Source organism: Neoarius graeffei, chromosome 16 (genome assembly GCF_027579695.1).
Source record: "Neoarius graeffei isolate fNeoGra1 chromosome 16, fNeoGra1.pri, whole genome shotgun sequence".
NCBI lineage: Eukaryota > Metazoa > Chordata > Actinopteri > Siluriformes > Ariidae > Neoarius > Neoarius graeffei.
The window spans coordinates 18,336,781-18,359,987 of NC_083584.1; the positions used below are offsets into that span (position 1 = coordinate 18,336,781).

At 41.6% G+C, this 23,207-nt stretch overlaps 1 protein-coding gene across 2 annotated transcripts in view; it reads right to left on the reverse strand.

The window, feature by feature from the left end:
- Positions 1-1,105: 1,105 nt before the first annotated feature.
- Positions 1,106-23,207, reverse strand: part of s1pr2 (sphingosine-1-phosphate receptor 2) — a 62,760-nt gene continuing 40,658 nt past the window's right edge. For both annotated transcript variants that reach the window (XM_060942592.1, XM_060942593.1), the window contains one exon: positions 1,106-4,146. In XM_060942592.1, coding sequence (XP_060798575.1) covers positions 2,939-4,039 — 1,101 coding nt within the window. In that variant the 5' untranslated portion in view covers positions 4,040-4,146 and the 3' untranslated portion in view covers positions 1,106-2,938. The remainder of the gene's footprint in view (positions 4,147-23,207) is intronic.

The following is a 23,207-nucleotide window of genomic DNA, read 5'->3' on the forward strand; positions in this document are numbered from 1 at the left end:
CTTTTCTGTGAGTCATCGTGAAGCTTCGGGCTAAAACATATCTACCTCAGCTGAGCAAAGAGTTTTGCCAAACGTTGAGATATTATAAACTGGAACTTAAATGCCAGGCTGAGGGAAAAACAGCACTATGTGATGACCCGGTGTTTTAGTGTGAATGTAGAGACGTGAACATGATTGACTGAAGTGGAAAGGATACTTCATAGGCCAAAAGATAAATGAACCACAAAACATTGTTTGGGAAATTGGAGCCTTTAGGAATGCAATGCAATGATTTATAAATGCAGATTCGAACGTTTTGTATATATGAATTCAAGTATCATTTTGAGATTTATTTAAATGGGAAAATATCTGAAAAATATTGAAAAGCTATTTACAAACAGTCATTTTTCTTAAAATCACGATTTGTATATTCCTTCAAGATCGAAACTGTCCTTCTGAACCAAAATCCCCATCTGAGGTTAAGTTATGAATCACAGTGTTTTGCATAATGGCAATATATATATTTTTTTTTAACTTCACAGCACCCTATTAGCTCACTTCGATACCAGGCCTATGCGCCTGGAGCTGATACACCCCCGTAACTGGCAATCAGTGGTGTGTAAATAGGCAGAGCCAATGGTTCTCGGCAAAAGTCTGTTCATGTTCTAGCGAGCCTGGCCTCATCCTTGTCAGTGCATGTTGGGTGTAATTTCATTTCAAGTGAAGCCAACGTTCAAGTAAGGACACCTCACTCATGTCTTCCATGTACAAAACACCTTTTAGACGATCCTCCATAACATAAATAAGGGGTGTTAGATTAGATATAAAAGAGCACTTTTGGCATGGAAGTACCCAAAAGTTGATATATATATATATATATATATATATATATATATATATATATATATATATATATATATATATATAAAATAGCCCTGTGATGACCTGGCGACTTGTCCAGGGTGTACCCCGCCTTTCGCCCGTAGTCAGCTGGGATAGGCTGCAGCTTGCCTGCGATCCTGTAGAACAGGATAAAGCAGCTAGAGATAATGAGATGAGATGAGATATATATATAATATACAGTCCACTTTTGTTTGAAGTTAATAAAATGAGACTTGAATATGCATTTGCATTTTGTATCTAATTTATTTTATATAAAAGTAATGAAAAAAATGTTTATGTACCAATATTAGTGTTTTAAAATTTGTACCGATTTCACACAGGTAGCTTGCTACTAGACACACAATGCTATTGCACACAAGACGTTTCAGACATTTACACATATTAAACATAAATACAATACACACATTGTCATAAATGCATAATACAAAACTTTTTTTTTTCTTTTGCACAGGCAGGATTTTACAGAGTGGAAATTTATATAACAAAAAAGAACTTTAGAAGAGCTGCCAAAGTGCTTTCTCTGATGATGAAGAGAGGAAAAGACAGCAAGACAGTTTAGGATCAAATCTTTGTGTTTGTTTGCTGGAGTGGTATGTAAGATGAGGTCACTTCTGAACAACAGGAAGTACCTTAGGAAACACTGAACTTCCTGTCATTGCAGGAAGTGTGGTTTTAGGCAGAGTAATTAGCCTCTGACCTTTGACATAAGAGTGCAGCCTCCTCCCCCTCATTTGCCTGAAGTGTGTGCGTTTAGAGGCCCTGACACAAAACGACCAAAAAAAAAAAAAAAGAGGTGACCTGTTTATTTAATCCCAGCGTTAAGAATTTCCGTCTCTGAAACCTACTATGTGTTATCAGCGAGTTTAAATGTGGTGATCATTTTCAAGCCTTCACAGTGACCCTATCCCTTTTTATTGTCTCCGACAGCTCAATACTCAACAAGACGAAAACACTCAGTGTTCGGTAATACTGTCACAAAAAGAAGCATTTCGCTCCAAACACTTCACATGCATACATTCAGTTTCAGGAGAGCACAAAAACAGAAAGGACATGCTGCTGCAGCGACGCTACAACGTTGTCAAGACAAGTCCAGGGGGATTACTGCAGGCCGGGTGAAACATGTCCATGCCATTTCGCTTAAGGAAATGTACTTTCTGTTTGTGTCTTCCTTAAAGGAAACACTTAGTCCACACATACGCACACACATGCACACACGAACACAAGCAAAGGCCAGAGAGACTGAGAGGAAAGGGTTAATGATGAAATTGTACATGAATACGCCATAGATTAGTTTGTACACAGGTTATGCCATGCAATATAATGAAGTGTAGTACTTTTGTTTTTATTGTAGTTAATTAAAGGGAATATAATGGAATAACATAACATGGTTTTGTACCCATGGCTCATAAGGAGTGCACTGCGGAGTGTAACTATTCATTCAGTACCTCCCTTTTCTTTATGAATCAAGTCTGCTGAGTCACTCCAAGACTCATCTATTCATGTTCATGCAACGTTGTCTTTGTTAGATTCACTAACTCACAAGTAAGTCACAAATACATACAATCACAGATATGCTTGAAAGTGCATGATCTTAGACGTTGATTTAACAAATAAAAAATAATAATAATAATTAAAAAAAAAGATTTGGTCACTTTTATGGTCACTGCCATATGACTAAATATGACATGGTGAGTATGAACGGTATCAAAACAAGTAAAAATCATTCAGTGGAGGTCGCAGGTCTTTGACAACAACAAAAAAATAATAACAATACATAACTGTGTCCATACCACAATTGCAATACTTGCTTTTAGCTCATAAGAGTCCATAGAAAGTGATTAAAAAAAAATTCACACAGGTCTGATCACTTTGTAAAAAAGTCAGATGCAAAACCTCAATCACCACTTTTGATCATGTAATGCATCTATGGCAGAACGAATCTTCAGGTGTCCTTTATTTGCATGCATCATCCACGAACACAAATACCTCGACTTCCTTCCAGACCTAAACCCACTCAAAGACCTTTATTGATGTAGCCTGGGTGCGTTCCCCAAGCTCAAACACAAGTAGTACAGTCCTGCATGATAGGAGTGGTCTGATGTTCATGTTTGCTGGTGCAGTGGTCCATCGAGCTTGAGCTCTTGAGTTGCATCAAGCAGCGTTCCGCCGGCCGGCCGCTATGGAGGAGCCCCCAGCAGCACAGCACGCGCAGGAACTCCCGCCGCATGTCTTTACTGCGCAGTGTATAGATGAGCGGGTTCAGTGCCGAGTTCAAGGTGGCGATCCCAAAGAAGATGTCGGCGTGGCCGAGGATGGGACAGCGGAACATACTGCAGTGGATATCAAGCAGCAGGATGCTGAAGGCAGGCAGCCAGCACACAATAAACACGCCCAGGACAATGGTGACGGTCTTGAGCAGAGCGTAGGAAGCCATGTTAGTGGTTTCCTTGTGGCTAGAACGGACAATCAGGTAGATACGGACATACAAGATGACAATGGAGAGCAGGATGACGCTGAAGATGGTTACCACAAAGCAGATGTAGCGCTTAGAATTGAGAGGCAGGATGGCTGAACACTCCTTCAGATCGTTGATGCAGTTCCAGCCTAAAATGGGAAGTCCTCCAAGAAGGAGCGAAGTGACCCAGCACGCTCCGATAAGCAGGAACATGCGGCAGGTCTTATTGGAGCCGTAAACTTTGACTTTAGTTATGGCAATGTAGCGCTCTATAGCAATGGCAAGCAGACTGAACACTGATGCAGCCAATGCAATAAAAACAGTCCCTTCTCTTATGAACCACTGCACGGGCATTAGCTCCAAAGTCCTTTTGCCTGATAGAAATATATTGGCGATGTAAGCCGAGCCAGCCAGCAGATCCGAAAATGCTAGATTCCCAATGAAGAAGAACATAGCTGAGTGGAACTTTTTATTTCGGCAAACAGCAATGAGTACCAGGAGGTTCTCCAGAATTATGATGGTGCAGATGATGATGAAGATGATGTTGAGTGGGCTGTACCAATCTCTGCCATTACGGGTCTTCACGTCATTCAAGCTCAAGTTTTTGGCACAGCTATAGTGCAATGTGATGAGACCTTTGCTGTAGTACTCAGAGTATTTGCTCTTTGCTGGGTCATCAATGCACAGATTTTGGTCAGCCATAGTCTCTGTTGATGTTCACACACTGGTCTGTCTGAGATTTTGGGTCCAGGAGACTGCGCCAAGCCTGGAGTCACGTCTTAGTAGCCCAGGAGGTCCCTCTGGGTTGCCTGCAGAATAGCACAAGAGCATAGACAATGAATAAACATTATATAGCAGCAAATGAAACAATATTCATATCACTGTGTTGACTGACAGCAGCTCTCATATGAGTCATTTTAACTGTGAGAGTGACACATTATTTACTGGGACTTGTTTGGATACTCCACATAATCTAATCTAAGACATGCTGTTAATCAACAAAGAAAAATATAATCATTGACATGATGAACTTTACTATATAAAGTCATTTATGGAAGGAGTCTCCACTGCCAATGCTTTGTAACGGTTGGTAAGTTTTCAGGACGGAGTGCTTTGCGTTTTGCAGTTTCTTGGTAAACTCTAAAGTCTAAAGTCCTTTCCGTGCCATGCCTTGGTCTTCCCAGGCAGTCTCCCGTCCCAGTACTAACCAGGTCATTAAGGGATATTGGGCAATGCTGATCTCCATTTCTGTGGCCCTCGGCCTCTTGCCTATACAGCTAGGGTTACAGTGGGGGGCTAGTCCTCTGGTAACCGCAAGAGTTTGACTCTGTATTGCAGCGTGCCTTGCCAGACAGTAGTAGGTACCATTTTTATGATGATCTTTGGTATGACCCGACCGCAAGTAGAACTCGCAATCTCCTGGTCAAGAGGTGGACACGCTAACCACTAAGCCAGCTCGCGGTGTATTACATTACATCGATGGCATTAAGAAGATGCTCTTATCCAGAGCAATGTACAGCATACCCAGCAGCCTGGGAAGCAGTTGGGGGGTTAAGTGCCTTGCTCAAGGGCACTTCAGTCATGCCTGCTGGTCTAGGGAATGAAACCAGCGACCTTTGGGTCCCAAAGCTGCTTCTCTAACCTTTAGGCCATGGCTTTATCCCCCATGGCTTATTAACTTCAAGTAAGAGAAAATGGCACAGTGGTGTAGTGGTTTGCACTGTCACCTCATAGCAAGAAGGTTCCGGGTTTGAACCTCACAGATGACGGGGGCCTTTCTGTGTGGAGTTTGCATGTTCTTCCTGTGTCTGCATGGGTTTCCTCCAGATGCTCTGGTTTCCCCCACATGTGAAAGACATGCAGGTTAGGTAACCAGCCACTGGGGTTGCACAAGCCAGCGCATACTTAGTGCCAGTCCCAAGCCCGAATAGACTGGGGAGGGTTGCGTCAGGAAGGGCATCTGGTGTAAAACTAAATCAAATATGTGGGAAAAAAGATCCACTGTGGCGACCCCTAACAGGATCCACTGAAAAAAGAACTTCAAGCAAGAGAAAAAAGTGGCTTGTGAGTGTAGCTGCTAACATAACTGACACCAGGAACGATCTTGTCTCATGTTAAAAGTATCTGTGAAAGGATACAAACTTTTTTTTTTAACTTTATTTTAAATTGCTATAATTGCTGTGCTTAAAGAGGAATAAAGCACTTCAGAACATGCTCCGACATCAAATGAATCAACTTTAGGGTAAAGCCACACCACACCAGGCTGTTTTGCGTCAGGCCACACCACACCAGGCTGTTGTTGATTATTTTCCATGAACTGCATGTGCCCTAGTGTTTTATTCCTTTCTAAATAATGCAATATTTGAACGCTTTCCAACTAAACCAGGCTTTGAGATATGGTTCAAACGCATTTTTACATTTTTACATTCCATCCCTCTTGAAGCTGCAATCGTAAGCGTCTAACAGACATGATGTTGAGCAAGTATGATGGATTTTCATTTAATTTGGTGCAGACTTGTGTGGATCACACACATGTTGGAGGTTCAAAATAGCTCCAGTGGAGCTGTGGAATTTCCCCTTTGAGAAAATATGCACCATGCCAAAACCCCTGCTACACACACACACACGAATGTAGTGAGTTAGTTGTCACAGATTGTTTTCACACCCATCCACATGTTGTGGGTGGAGTAGGAAAATCAAAGTTGACTTACATATGAGGTGTAAAAGGTGATAAAGTGAAAAAAAAAACCAGACAGTTCAATTTGTGTTGAAAAAAAATGGAGATGAGTAATGATTGCAGTCATTTACATAGATCACAAACTTTCCTCTGGTCTGAAATCCCCATTCATTTGGGAATTAGTCTGGCAGCAAGGTGACAGACAGACACAAGACACATAAGACAAGATGCTAGGAAATGAAACGTCAGCTTTTCGTTTATCACTAGACCTAATTTGTGCTCATCTTGATTTCCTCTCGTACCAGTTGCTGACACGCCACACGTCTCGCCTCTCTGTCACTTTAATGCTTGTTTCTTATGATTGAAAAGCAAACAGAACACTGCAAATCTGCAAATGAAAAATGTTTACTATTAACAGTGCCACCGCCAAGTAATTTTACACACCCTATCTTAACTCCTTAGCCAACGAAACGTTGCTGTTATCTAGTATTTATTGGTTTGCTATCTAATCTTGCCTGTATCTATTATTTTAGCAAACACTAAGTGTAACTATGCAATTAACTTCCTTCTGGATTTGAATATCAAAGTCAATCATTTGAATATTACTTGCTGGAAGGCAAAAAAAAAAAAGCTCTTTAACTGAACATGTTGAACACAGTTTTGGTGGGTGTATCAGCAGATGGAACTTCCCATCTCTTTTTTCCATGATGATGACAGTTATAATAAAATAGGTCACAATCACGCAACACCCAGGTATCAAAGATCCAGCTAATAATATCTAATCAATCAAATTTATCACAGGGATGCTCAAGCATTTAAATTTTCATCTGACAAATGGTCAAAATTTCAAGCAAAAAAACCAAACCAAAACAACAACAACTGGGCCTAGATCAAAGTATCAAGTAATTACAAATCCTTTGAATGGTATTGAAAATTACAAGGTTAACAGAACCATTTTCGAAAGCTTATTCGATGGTAACTGGCTATATTTCTTGTCAGCTCTGTTTCTTATGAAGTTTTTTGTCAGGACTGACTTTGTAAACAATAAAAGAGAAGTTCTTCAGTAACGGAATTACATTCATAGTAAAATGTGGTAACTTTTTTTCGTTGCATTACTCAAGATCTCATCTCATTATCTCTAGCCGCTTTATCCTGTTCTACAGGGTCGCAGGCAAGCTGGAGCCTATCCCAGCTGACTACGGGCGAAAGGCGGGGTACACCCTGGACAAGTCGCCAGGTCATCACAGGGCTGACACATAGACACAGACAACCATTCACACTCACATTCACACCTACGCTCAATTTAGAGTCACCAGTTAACCTAACCTGCATGTCTTTGGACTGTGGGGGAAACCGGAGCACCCGGAGGAAACCCATGCGGACACGGGGAGAACATGCAAACTCCACACAGAAAGGCCCTCGCCGGCCACGGGGCTCGAACCCGGACCTTCTTGCTGTGAGGCGACAGCGCTAACCACTACACCACCGTGCCGCCATTACTCAAGATAATAGTATTAAATAAAAGTTTCACACTGTATGGGGTGTGTTTTGGACCATGTTTAACTTTGAACGCAAAACCTTTACGATGAAAGAAAAGTCAGTACCGGAATTATGCCAGAAAAAAAACGAACTTTCATTTTCTAAAATTCAAACCAAGATTTCTCAGAAGCGACATTCCTTTAATTGGGGTGATGATTTTTAAATATGGTTTTCGGTACACGTTTCCTTGGATTCCATACTTTAGCAATATCACTGAGCTGACGAGTTATGGCATCCTTAATAATTTAATCGTTTTGGCCTCTCTGTTGAAGAATCGCCCTGAAGTGTTAATTTTTCTGGTTTTCAGGCCAGCGTGTCCTGAATACAGTATTGGTTACACTTTCATCCAGAAATTTTAAATACTATGCTTGACTTTCTTATAATAAATGAAATAAAGCGATATTTTCAATGACATTGATACTTTTCAATGACAGCCTGATATAATGTAGCACTGTTTCACTATCACCTTTTGTCACTTTGTCACTTTATTCGCATCTCATCGCCATCTTCTACTTATGCTGTGCAACAATATTACTATTTGGTACAATATCATTTACAAGTATTTTCTTATTCATGTCTCACGCTCATAATTGGTCTGTCCAGTTGTTGTCTGTCATTTATTGGTTACTTTACACACATATTCCATCCTTGTTAGTTATTTTATACTGTGCAATAACATTCACTACCTTGTGCAATATCCATCCATCCATTATCTGTATCCGCTTATCCTGTCCTACAGGGTCGCAGGCAAGCTGGAGCCTATCCCAGCTGACTACGGGCGAAAGGCGGGGTACACCCTGGACAAGTTGCCAGGTGATCGCAGGGCTGACACGGAGACAAACAACCATTCACACTCACATTAGAGTCACCAGTTAACCTAACCTGCATGTCTTTGGACTGTGGGGGAAACTGGAGCACCCAGAGGAAACCCACGCGGAGAACATGCAAACTCCACACAGAAAGGCCGTCGCTGGCCGCTGGGCTCGAACCCAGGACCTTCTTGCTGTGAGGAGACAGCGCTAACCACTACACCACCGTGCCACTCCCTCATACAATATTTCTATTTCAGTTGTCAGTATTTTATTCGTGCAATATTGCTACTTCAGGTGAAGTACTACTCTTACTTAAGTTCCTTTCTTATTTTGTTGTGTACATTACATACATGGCCCGTGTTTTTATTTTTTACTTTATTTATTTATTTTATTTATTTAAAGAAATTTTTTTGGCTTTTTTCACCTTTATTGGATAGGACAGTGTAGAGACAAGAAATGAGCAGGAGAGAGAGAGAGACGGGGAGGGATTGGGAAATGACCTCAGGTCGGAATCAAACCCGGGTCCCCGGATTTATGGTGTGGCGCCTTATCCACTTGAGCCATGAAGCTCCCTGTTTTATTTCTTTTATAGTTTTATTGCACTCTATTTTTTTGTGACTGTCTATTTCTAACTCTTTCTTTCTGTGAGCTGCTGGAACATGTAAATTTCCCCACTGAGCAATGAATAAAGTTTATCTTATCTTATCTTATCTTATCTTATCTTATCTTATCTTATCTTATCTTATCTTATCTTATCTTATCAGAAAACCTAAAAATAGCTAATTTATGCTGCGTTAAATGCTGATATCATCAGTTGTTGATAAGCAAAATAATAATAAGTCAACAACACAATAGATATCAATGCATAATTAATGTGGCGTTACAAATAGCTAATGAGTTTTGTAGGTTATAGAGAATAATTGATTTTGATGGTGTGATTCAGTAACACATGCTTTCATTATGGACAATGACAAGCAATTGGCGTTTCCTCTAATAGTCCAGCATTTAAGTAAGGCATAAAACATGTAACCTGTTACAGGAAAATAATCAACGATTATTAACAAGTGGTGTGATAAAGGTGAGTTACTGTAATCACCCAGAAATGGAATTTCCCAGTAATGTCACAATGTTTTATTCCTCCTACACAACAGTAATTCGACAGGACTGAAACTTTTAGTTTATTAAATAATTACACATTGTAGTTTTTATCCATTTATAGTTGTGTTTAATGTTACAGAACATCTCCCAATGTTATGATTTACATTATAGCAGCTGTAAACAGACATTCCTGTACCTGTGTTTCTTTTTTCTCTCTGTCTTAAGTTAATAAGGCAAAAAAAGAAAAAAAAGCAGCTTGTCATGTTACGAAGAAACCAGTAAGTCCTCTGTTTGGAAGACTTTTTTGTGTTGGAAAACAAAGTTACAACTTTACCTTGGATTGTGACAAAGCACTGACAGGGGAGACTCCTTCCATGGAAAATTTCAACATATCAACAAGTACACACAGTTTCAAACACGTTTATGTGGCATGTCTGTCATACCAGTTCCTGGGAAACTACTGGGAAGTCAAGACAGCTGTTGTGAAATACTAATCAACACATTCTGGTCAAGTCAGAGTTGAGAATTTAACAGCGCTCCACACGGTCAGAAAATAAAGTCCATTTTTTAACCTTTAGTGGTACATCGGCTTGTCACTGCGGCAGTAACCTTGAAAGTACTTATTCGTACCCTTTATATTCTGCTTGGGAGCACATATGTACGTTTTTGGCCCTAAAAAGATACACATGGTTACCTTGAGGTCCAATAAGGGTATATTAGTGCAGGGTATACCTTGGAGGACGAAAATGGACTCCTACTGTAGCCGTATTTCTGGAAGTCTGGTAAAATGCAACATATTTTTCAGGACTAAATGAATTTTTCAAATTCATTTATTTGAAGCAGCTCTTTAATGAGTGGAGCACTACTGCAGGGATGACTCAATCAAGCAGAATGGCATTTTCGCACAAAGACAGGAATCTGAGACATCTGCATAACGCAGATGTCTGCAAAACACATGCACACACACTTCACATACTGACATGAATGCTGACTTGTCAAATACAACCACCCAACCCCTCTCCCCCCCCCACCAACCAAGTAAACACAGCATGACACATGGTTCAAGCATGGACAAACAGACAAAAAGGTGCAGCTGCATTGGGCTCTGGCTCACATCTGCAGTCCAGAGTCACTCCAGCCATTTCCTCAAGATGGAACAATGAACAATGTTCTACATCTGCACCAGGTGAAGCTTGGTGTAAACACATTCATAAACTGATCTCAATCCCACAGTTGAAGTATTGCTAAAAATGCCATCAGGACCAGAGGAAAAAAAACAAACCCGAGATTGCACACACACACACACACACACACACACACACACACACACACAATGAGGGGAGTCATAATCCTCAGATGACTTTTATACATCCACTTTTAACATGAACAAAAGGAAATACTTTGAGCACAATGTGACAAAAATAAGCTATTTAGTCGACAACACACGTCATAGGAGACACGTGTATCTGGAATGAAGTCTAAAAGATTAAAAAGTGGGACATTTATTATTACATGGGTTATCTGCATAGATTGCAAAACCCCCCCCCCCCCCCCCCCCCCCCCCCACACACACACACACACACACTTTAGTACAATGGACTACTACATAATGAATCCAGTGAATCGGGCTGTAAAATGAGGAATTTGTATCAGCTACATCAATATATTGCTTTGTTATGGTTGAAATTGAGTTCAGGTTCATGTTCAACATTTGGAATCAGGTTCATTTCTCACAACCATACAGTGCCTTGCAAAAGTATTCATACTCCTTGAACTTTTTCACATTTTTCCACCTTACAACCACGAACTTAAAAGTTTTTTTATTGAGATTTTATGTGATAGACCAACACAGAGTAGCACATAATTGTGAAGTGAAACGAAAATGATAAATGGTCTTCAAAATTTTAAACAAATAAAAATCTGAAAAATGTGGTGTGCATTAGTATTCAGCCCCCTGTACTCTGATACCTCTAAATACAATCCAGTGCAATCAATTGCCTTCAGAAGTCATCTAATTAGTTAATAGAGTCCTACTGTGTGTAATTTACTCTCAGCATAAATACACTTATTCTATGAAGGCCTCAGTGGTTTGTTAGAGAACACTGAAGAACAAACAGCATCATGAAGACCAAAGAACTCACCAGACAGGTCAGGGATAAAGTTCTGGAGAAGTTTAAAGCAGGGTTAGGTTATAAAAAAATATCCCAAGCTCTGAACATCTCAAGAAGCACTGTTCAATCCATCATTCAAAAATGGAAAAGTATGGCACAACTGCAAACCTACCAAGACATGGCCGTCCACCTAAACTGACAGAGCGAGCAAGGAAAGCACTGGTCAGAGAAGCAGCCAAGAGGCCCATGATCACTCAGGAGGAGCTGCAGAAATCCACAGCTCAGGTGGGAGAATCTGTGCACAGGACAACTATAAGTCGTACACTCCACAAATCTGGCCTTTTTGGAAGAGTGGCAAGAAGAAAGCCATTGTTGAAAGACAGGCATAAGAAGCCATGTAGGGGACACAGCAAACATGTGGAAGAAGGTGCTTTGGTCAGATGAGACCAAAGTTGAACTTTTTGGCCTAAATGCAAAGCGCTATGTGTGGCGGAAAACTAACACTGTTCATCACCCTGCACACACCATCCCCACTGTGAAACATAATGCTGGCAGCATCATGCTATGGGGATGCTTTTCTTCAGCAGGGACAGGGAAGCTGGTTGGAGTTGATGGGAAGATGGATGGAGCTAAATACAGGGCAATCCTGGAAGAAAACCTGTTGGAGGCTGCAAAAGACTTGAGACTGGGAAGGAGATTCACCTTCCAGCAAGACAATGACCCTAAACATACAGCCAGAGCTACAATGGAATGGTTTAGATCAAAGAATATTCATGTGTTAGAATGGCCCAGTCAAAGTCCAGACCTAAATCCCATTGAGCATCTGTGGCAAGACTTGAAAATTGCTGTTCACAGACGCTCTACATCCGATCTGGCTGAGCTTGAGCTATTTTGCAAAGAAGAATGGGCAAAAATTTCAGTGTCTAGATGTGCAAAGCTGGTAGAGACATACCACAAAAGACTTGCAGCTGTAATTGCAGCAAAAGGTGGCTCTACAAAGTATTGATGCAGGGGGGGGCTGAATACTAATGCACATCACATTTTTTTTCAGATTTTTATTTGTTTAAAATTTTGAAGATCATTTATCATTTTCATTTCACTTCACAATTATGTGCTACTCTGTGTTGGTCTATCACATAAAATCTCAATAAAAAACTTTTAAGTTCGTGGTTGTAAGGGGGAAAAATGTGAAAAAGTTAAAGGGGTATGAATACTTTTGCAAGGCACTGTATGTGGATTTGGATTTAAAAAAAGGCCTCAAGTAACAGTATGTATAATTATTGAATCAGCTGTCAATAGATATATTTAACAGTTATTCCATGAAATCGAGTCGTACATGAGCTGATAGCCGATGAGGTGCGTAGCACCGAGTAGGCTATAATCCATGTACGACGAGATTGAGTGGAATAACTGTTTTATCCTATCCACATTCACTGGATTTTGAGAAACAGAGCATTTACATTTTTATTTTTTGCAAATTTGATCAATAAAAACTTTATACAAAACGTCCGACAAAATCATTTCCACTTAGAGTGTAAACAAACCGGCGAAATGACAGGAGCAATTTGTGAAAAATGTGATAATAATTCTTAAAAAATAAAAAAGATAAAGTTCTTACCATCAAAAACTTTTATTCCATATTTTGTTGTTTTTTTTGTATATTTTGGGGTTTTATTTTCAAGTAGAGTTTTTATTTCATCCTTGGTTGGTTCAGTAACACGCACCGCCATTTTGTTTTTCTTTACTCACGGTATATGAGCTCATAGCCTAGTAGTAGAGTAGCCAATCAGAGCATGCGATTGCTCATATCCAGTGAATGTGGATGGAATAATTTTCTATATCAGGATTTATCAAGTGGCAGATGAAGGAACTGATGTGGTTCCAGCTAAATTATTTCAGCTGATATTAATCAGTACTTGAAAAAATACTTGAGCTGAGTTGATAAATCTGTGGGAAAAAAATCCATAATTCAGTAACTCACTGGAGTTAAAACTAGTTCCAGAGCTAGTGAGAAGATTTTCAAAGATTATTCATTTTATTTTCCATTTGTAATCTGATAAGCAGACTGACGACATGCCTTATTTAAAACATACACACACATGAGTGGCAAAGCACAATGTTTAAAGATGAATGGACAAATAAGGTACTAGACTAGACACGTACTAGACATGAAACTCTTGTACGAAACCATGAAATAATCAATAATATTTTAATTAGTTGCTTTAAAATATAATGGTTGTTGTCGTTCAATCATGCTAGATGCTTATCTTCTTCTGGCTGCTTCCGTTAAGGGTTGCCACGGCAGATTAATTTATGACCTGGATATTTGATTTGGCACAGGTTGTTTTTTATCACACCGGATGCCCTTCCTCACGCAACCCTCCCCAATCTATCCGGGTTTGGGACCGGCATGAAGTATGCACTAGTTTGCGTAACCCCAATGGCTGGGTATTTTTACCTAATCTGCATGTCTTTGAACTGTGGGGGGGAGGAAATCCACACAAACAACATGCAGTCTCCACACAGAAAGGCCCCCGTCGGCCATGAGGTTCGAACCCAGAACCTTCTTGCTGTGAGGTGACAGTGATAACCACTGCATCATTGTGCCACTCTGTTAGTGATTAGCTACTTAAATAAGCACCTGAAAGATAATGGTAGGCCTTAATTTCTCTCCGGGTCTCTGTTCAGCGGGTCTGAATAGTGACAACCCTTCAATCCCTCTTCTTTTATGAGAACATCTTATCTGTATTTATTGTATTTATTTCCCCAGTATTCTGAAGGGCTCTTTGCATTACTGGGGTATGGACTGATGCTATGTGTTCATTACGGGAATGTTGACGTCGAAACCTGTCTTTGAATCTACAATTTTTCTAGTCTTTGGCCATAGTTTAGCCTTTTCTTGGATTAAGTGCAATATTAACACTGTGATATGACTGGTGAATACGTGCTGAATGGTTGACGTGTCTTATGTGTTTTACCCTTCTTGTACGGTCATGCTGGAGACCAACATGTTTTACTCACTGAGAAATAGTTTACCTATGGGGACAATAAATTATCTATCTATCTATCTATCTATCTATCTATCTATCTATCTATCTATCTATCTATCTATCTATCTAACTGTAAGTTGCCTATCTGAACTGTTGTAATCTAGGAATCCCCCCCCCCCCCCCCCCCCAATTATAGGTGAATCCCATTGAGTTAATCAATCTTGAAATATAGTTCAAATCACCAAATTCTTTCATCATACTCAATTAAAATGTCAAATGAAGAATGTTTATGCCAGACCGACAGAATATGCTGCCAAGTTGTGGTTTTTATTCACTTTAGGTTGGTATTTTTAACATTTTAAATTAGGCCAGGGGATGCGGGTTTGTTTCTTTCAACCACAGGTGGTGCTGTTAAGAAAAAAAAAGCAAGCAGCGAGAGATTTTGAAGCCTGGCCGTGTTGTTTCATGGAATGACTGTTATATATATATATATATAATATATATATATATATATATATATATATATTCTATCCACATTCACTGGATATGAGCAATTGCGTGCTCTGATTGGCTACTCTACTACTAGGCTATCAACTCATATACCGTGAGTAGAGAAAAACAAAATGGCGGAGCGTGTTGCTGAACCAACCAAGGACGAAATCAAAACTCTGCTCGAAAACAAACCCTAAAAATTGTTATCAAGTATTTAAAAGAAACAGAAATAGCTAAAAGAACATAGTCAGTGGCGGTAATGCACCTTTAAGTTGGTTTACCAACCACCAAAAAACCCTGAAGAAGAAGACCCCAAAAATACAAAAAAGCAGCAAAATACGCAATGAAAGTATTTGATGGTCAGAACGTATCTTTTTTTGTTTTTCAAGAATTATTATTGTCGCATTTTTCACAAATTGTTCCTGTAATTTTGCCAGTTTGTTTACATTCTCAGCGGAAATGATTTTATCGGACGTTTTGTATAAAGTTTTTTTAATCGAATTTGCAAAAATAAAAATGTTCTGTTTCTCAAAATCCAGTGAATGTGGATAGAATAAAACAGTTATTCCACTCAATCTCACCGTACATGGCTTATAGACAACTCATCAGCTCATGTATGACTCGATTTCATGGAGTGACTGTTTATATTATATATATATATATATATATATATATCCATCCCTGGGCGGCACGGTGGTGTAGTGGTTAGCGCTGTCGCCTCACAGCAAGAAGGTCCTGGGTTCGAGCCCCGGGGCCGGCGAGGGCCTTTCTGTGTGGAGTTTGCATGTTCTCCCCGTGTCCGCGTGGGTTTCCTCCGGGTGCTCCGGTTTCCCCCACAGTCCAAAGACATGCAGGTTAGGTTAACTGGTGACTCTAAATTGACCGTAGGTGTGAATGTGAGTGTGTATGGTTGTCTGTGTCTATGTGTCAGCCCTGTGATGACCTGGCGACTTGTCCAGGGTGTACCCCGCCTTTCGCCCGTAGTCAGCTGGGATGGGCTCCAGCTTGCCTGCGACCCTGTAGAAGGATAAAGCGGCTAGAGATAATGAGATGAGATGAGATATATATCCCTGTGATGACCTGGCGACTTGTCCAGGGTGTACCCCACCTTTCGCCCGTAGTCAGCTAGTATAGGCTCCAGCTTGCCTGCGACCCTGTAGAACAGGATAAAGCGGCTAGAGATAATGAGATGAGATTTTATATATATATATATATATATATATATATATATATATAAAATTTAGTACACTTGTAGACTGGTTTCACATATTATATTTCAAGAAGTTTTGCTTTCGTATTTCAGGCTTCAACATGTATTCAGTACTATGCTTCAATAAACCTTAACCATTAAAGGCTTGTAGCCTCGACATCACAGTGGAGACAGGGCTTTGTTTCAACAACAGCTTTTGTCAGCATGTGGAACCTGATGGGCTGGTTCCGCTGCGGGGCTGTTGATCTCCAGCCCTGGAAATAAACCCCCATCTCCACACCACATATATAAACCCACTCACACACCCACACCTCAGTCTTTTCTTTGCCCTTTTCTGAGCCTGTCTGACACATCATTCATATTGTTATCTCATTTAATGATGTTAAAACCTAAAATCCTAAGTTTTACTTGATCTGTTACCTGCTTGTCTATATACAACGAATTTTGCAATGTGAACTTGTGCTTGTGTTTGCGTTTCTTGATATTATCTGTTTTTCTCATAACAGGTCTCTCCTAAAACTAAGATCTTAATGCCAATGAGACCGAATGTATAAAGAAATGAAAATAACAGTAATACACCCTATTCTTGCAAACAAATCATTTATTCGTTTTCTGGTTTCCTTTTCAGATTTTGCAAATGCGCAAATCAATCTTGGTTTGCGTGTGTGAGCTAAGCCTCTACTACAACCAGAACTATAAAAAGGCCAAAGGAAGTCAACATGCTGACAGAACTAGCATCCTGTTATACTGCAGAGAGAGAGAGATAGAGAGAGTGCGATAGAGAGAGCAATAGAGAGAGCAAGAGAGAGAGAGAGAGAGCGATACAGAGAGCAATAGAGAGAGCAAAAGAGAGATAGAGAGAGCAAAAGAGAGAGAGAAAGAGAGAGCAAAAGAGAGAGAGAGAAAGAGAGAGAGAGCGATAGAGAGAGAAAAAGAGAGAGAGAGAAAGCAAAAGAGAGAAAGGATGCTTTCTCAGCATCTTCCAGGTATGGGACAGGAAACAAATTGAAGCAGAAGTTAAAAAAAAACTCCTTCTCAGAGAACAGGTAGAGAAACCACATCATGGCAGACTTCTGTACTTTTGCGGTCTGCTCCCCATGCTACTGATTTATGAGAACTGAATGTGTGGAGCCAACCAGGCGCCATGTTACATAATGCAGAGCTACAGCACAAAAACTGTATTTGTCTTATCTATTAACGTGACTGGAGACCAACAAGCTGTGAAACCTGAATCGACGGCCTCAGCACGGACACTGTTTACACACAGTCCCCTGACAACTTCACAAAGGCCTCAGGTGCTTGTTTGTGCAACCCAGCAACACCTGATAAGCCCCAATTAGCTCCCTCCTGAGTAACTGCCTGCGAAGCCCACAGCAAGCTGTCGTATATTTCAGCTACACTGAAGCACCACCCTATTCAACATACAGTACATATACAGTATGCATAAAAAAGGGAAACCATGACCGCACCTCACGGTGGTGTAGTGGTTAGCGCTGTCGCCTCACAGCAAGAAGGTCCTGGGTTCGAGCCCCGGGGCCGGCGAGGGCCTTTCTGTGTGGAGTTTGCATGTTCTCTCCGTGTCCGCGTGGGTTTCCTCCGGGTGCTCCGGTTTCCCCCACAGTCCAAAGACATGCAGGTTAGGTTAACTGGTGACTCTAAATTGACCGTAGGTGTGAATGTGAGTGTGAATGGTTGTCTGTGTCTATGTGTCAGCCCTGTGATGACCTGGCGACTTGTCCAGGGTGTACCCCGCCTTTCGCCCGTAGTCAGCTGGGATAGGCTCCAGCTTGCCTGCGACCCTGTAGAAGGATAAAGCGGCTAGAGATAACGAGATGAGATGAGATGACCGCACCTTTCCTGACCACACACTGATTTTAAGCTTGTTTAGCAGGGATCAATTAATTATTACTCACTGGAATAGCTATGATGAAATACCAAATGGACGAAAGCGTTTAATCAAATCTTTTTATCTTCTTCTCTTTATTCTCCATTCGGTTAAGAGCTGTGAGGTTTATTCATAACACACTTGTGTATACTCTATATTCCGTGTATGTGTCTATACATCCATTATACGTACATCAACTGTCAAATTACTTTGCAAATAACATTTAAATATTGATTTTTTTAAAAAAATACATTTGAATATAAAACAAGAGTATAATTTTTGGACGGAAACAGGCAGCTACAGTACATGATGCATTCATGTCACTAAAACCGCACAAGCAAATAAAATCCAACCTCATCTTGTGAGAAATTCAAATGAATTTGAAAGAACAAGGCCAATATGTGTGAAGCCTTAAGGAAAGGTACAGATACTAACCGCACCCTTAACTCGAACCCACGTAAAGCCGTGTTTAGAAAATGACAAGGAAGCATTTATCACGATTTCTGAGTTCTGTATGTTCTTGATGTGTCTGCATGGGTTTTCTCCGGGTTCTGCGGTTTAGTCCCACCTACCAAAAACATACCATTAGGTGAACTGGCTTTGCTAAATTGCCCCAAGTGTAAATGTGTCTCTATGGTGCGCTTCGATGGGCTGTTGTCTTAATCAGTAAGCTCTGGATCCACCGTGACCCTAATACAGATAAAGCAGTCACTTAAAATTTAACGAATGAATGATAGATATACAATAAAATCATCTCATCTCATTATCTCTAGCCGCTTTATCCTGTTCTACAGGGTCGCAGGCAAGCTGGAGCCTATCCCAGCTGACTACAGGCGAAAGGCGGGGTACACCCTGGACAAGTCGCCAGGTCATCACAGGGCTGACACATAGACACAGACAACCATTCACACTCACATTCACACCTACGGTCAATTTAGAGTCACCAGTTAACCTAACCTGCATGTCTTTGGACTGTGGGGGAAACCGGAGCACCCGGAGGAAACCCACGCGGACACGGGGAGAACATGCAAACTCCACACAGAAAGGCCCTCGCCGGCCACGGGGCTCGAACCCGGACCTTCTTGCTGTGAGGCGACAGCGCTAACCACTACACTACCGTGCCGCCCACAATAAAATCATGCTAGTGTAAATAGTGTTACTTAGAAGTTCAAGTGAGCATTAGTACAGCAAAGAAAATGGTATAAGATGTTGTTGTTGTTGTTTTTTTTAAATACACTGTATAGATTTCACTGTATGTGCTCACTACATAGAGTATATACACCAATCAGCCAGAACATTCAAAACACTGAGAGGTGAAGTGAATAACATTGATTATTATACATACAGGACACTTTTTCAATTGAATAAAAACGTGTTCTATTCCCTTCTAGTGGGTTTCATTTATTTGGTTTGACAGCATGCAATATTTTTAGCATATCGCTTATCCTACGTGTATTATGCCACTCTACCCAATGGAGAATGAGCATTGAATATGGTTTACGATTTTGCACGGTTGTCAAGACAACATGACTGTAGCAGCGGGGGCGTGGTCAAGCGCCGGTCTGTGACCGGAGGGCGGAGTCAGGGAAGGTAAGTGGCAGAATCACTACACCTGATGTCAATTAACCTGTTTGTGTGTCTTCCCAGTGACCGCGCCCTATATAAAGAGAGAGAGAGCAGAGGAAGTGAGGTCTCTCTTGAACCAGACGGTTTGTGTGTGTGTGTATGACTGGGAGAGTAATTTGTGTCTGAAAAGAACAAATAAACTAAGTTATGGAACTTTATTCTGGCCTGCCGTCTTTCTGTGCTCCTCCCCCTCCTACGAACTGCCACAATGACGTCATATGTCGGAGCTGATGCGAATATCCAATGAGAAAGTTTCCTGCTGCACATATGCAGAAGCATTTCTGCGTTCACTGGGAAAAATAATGATGAGTTGAACACCCGAAAGGCTACCAAAACTTCATTAGATATTCTTCACACATATTTACAAGAGAAAAACATACCAATTAGAGGTCTGCGCGGGTCGGATTTTTCAGTCCCGCTCCCGCCCGCGCCCACATTGTGCAGTCCCACTCCCGCCCACGCCCACAAAGAATTATGATTTTCAGTCCCGCTCCCGCCCACAAAAAAATTATGATTTTCAGTCCCGCTCCCGCCCGCGCCCACAAAAAAATTATGATTTTCAGTCCCGCTCCCGCCCGCGCCTGCCATATTTTGTCCCGCTCCCGCCCGCAAATCCCGCATGATGCAGACGTTCGCGTTATTTCTCAGGAAAGTTCTTGTCTTGACACAGCGTGATGGTGCCTCGCCCCCTGCTTTGAGTGGATTTCAGCATAAATATCTATAGCTCACATTGTTATTATTTACCTTGTTTTAGAATTCAGCATGTACTGTCTCTAATAATAATAATAATAATGTGCTGTCAAGAGATTAAAATATTTAATCACAAATCACACGTTTTTATCATATAAGGAACCATGTAATTCTCTGATCAGCATAAAAAAGTGAATGGGCTTGCTTTGTACTAATGTTTTTTTTTATTTTATTTTATTGCAAAGCAGAGCTAGCAAGAGAAGTGAATTGATTTACTTGTTGCGTTAGTCTACAACTTTAATCAGAGAGACAGGTTTCACAGTGACGGTAGGCTTGACTCAATACTATCCCAGAAATCCTTCCTGTAATATGCAAATTTGGCCGCCTTTGATTGGACAGCCAAATTTGCATATTACAGGAAGGATTTCTGGGATAGCATTGAGTCAAGCCTACCGTCACTGTGTAACCTGGCTCTCTGATTAAAGTTGTAGACTAACGCAAGCATTAAATTACTTCACTCACGGTTCTCTTGCTAGCTGGATGTGAACTGCGAGTCATTAGAGTGATTAACGGCAAATTTATGATGCTATTTCTCTGGCAATCTGACTCTCTCTGCAAATTTAGGTATCTTAAAATGTTTTTATTAATGACAAATAAAATATCCAGCACAAATTATATATGATAGACATAAATTAATAATTTATACATTTTATTTCAAACACATTTTTAGTTAGCGGGACTGCAGCTTATCACCGCTCCCGCCCGCGCGCGCATATGTGCACTTCCGGTCGCGCCCGCAATGAGCTTTCAAAATTTGTCCCGTGCCGCACTGCTTTGCGGCGGGTCCCGCGAGTCCCACGGGACTCCCGCGGGAGTGCAGGGCTCTAATACCAATGACCAAACCAGGACCTCCAGCATGCACTGAGGCGGTTTGCAGTCGAGTGTGAAGCGGCTGGGATGAGAATCAGCACCTTCAAGTCCGAGGCCATGGTTCTCGACCGGAAAAGGGTGGCTTGCCCTCTTCAGGTTGGTGGAGAAGTCCTGCCTCAAGTGGAGGAGTTTAAGTATCTCGGGATCTTGTTCACGAGTGAGGGAAGGATGGAGCGTGAGATCGACAGGCGGATTGGTGCAGCCTCCGCAGTGATGCGGTCGCTTTACCGGTCCGTCGTGGTGAAGAAGGAGCTAAGCCAAAAGGCGAAGCTCTCAATTTACCGGTCGATCTACGTTCCAACTCTCACCTATGGCCATGAGCTTCGGGTTATAACCGAAAGAACAAGATCACAGATACAAGCGGCCGAAATGAGTTTTCTTCGCAGGGTGGCTGGGCGCTCCCTTAGAGATAGGGTGAGAAGCACAGTCACTCGGGAGGAGCTCGGAGTAGATCCGCTGCTCCTCCACATCGAGAGGAATCAGCTGAGGTGGCTCGGGCATCTTTTTCGGATGCCTCCTGGACGCCTCCCTGGGGAGGTGTTCCAGGCATGTCCCCCCGGGAGGAGGCCCCGGGGAAGACCCAGGACACGCTGGAGGGACTATGTCTCTCGGCTGGCCTGGGAACGCCTCGGTGTTCTTCCCGAGGAGCTGGTCGAGGTGTCTGGGGAAAGGGAAGTTTGGGCTTCCATGCTTAGACTGCTGCCTCCGCGACCCGGTCCCGGATAAAGCGGAAGAAGACGAGAACATACCAATGAATCTCGAAAAACTGGAAAAGAGAGTCTATCAGATATATTCCATTCAGCTACTCGTCTTCAACTTGTTCAATATCATGCAAGCTGAATGGACCACTCAAAGCCAGCCAATATTATTTCATTATCTCATTACAGTGGCATCTGTCAAAGGGTGGGGTATATTAGGCAGCAAGAGAACAGTCAGTTCTTGAAGTTGATGTGATGGAAGCAGGAAAAATGGGTAAACGTAGGGATCTGAACGACTTTGACAAGGGCCAAATTGTGATGGCTAGATGACTGGGTCTGAGCATCGAACAAAATGGCACACGTTGTGGGGTGTTCCTGGTATGCAGTGGTTAGTACCTACCAAAAGTGGTCCAAGGATCTAAAGGACAACCGGTGAACCGGCAACAGGGTCATGGGTGTCGAAGGCTCATTGATTCGCATGGGGCACAAAGGCTAGCCCATATGGTCCAATCCCACAAACTGCTGAAAAAGTTAATGCTGGCTACAACAGAAAGGTATCATTAACTTTTTCAACAGTTTGTTTATTAGGCTTTTTTCTATGTATCATGTGAAGATTTAACGTAAAAGTAGAATCACTTGAACGCGTTTTTCCCTTTGGATATTTAAAGATGAAAGTGTGAATAGAGTGAACCAAGTCTTGTCAGGCCTGATGTGTGGGCGTGTGCATGCGTGTACATGCATGTGTTTCAGTCAGCCCTTTCCCCTACTCAGCAGGTGCAGTTGTGCAATGATTTATCTCACGCTAATGGGCCTGTTTGCGTGTGCTGTTTCAGCCCTTTACGTTGTGAAACGTTGCTCTCAGTGTCGTGCTGTGATCAGTTATATCACCACGTTTACATCCCTCCCACTTCACCATCATTTGCAAAGCCACAAAGCTCAGCACGACTGCTGTCACGTAAGCAGCATGACATGTAAAAGGACAAACAGCCACAAATCTCACACTCCGAGGCTTGCCATACTAAATTTAGCACTATGAGGTTGATATTCATGTTCTGGCTCATGCGATCGAGACAGGCAAACACAAGGCTATGGGAGGCAAGTGAATGTAAGAG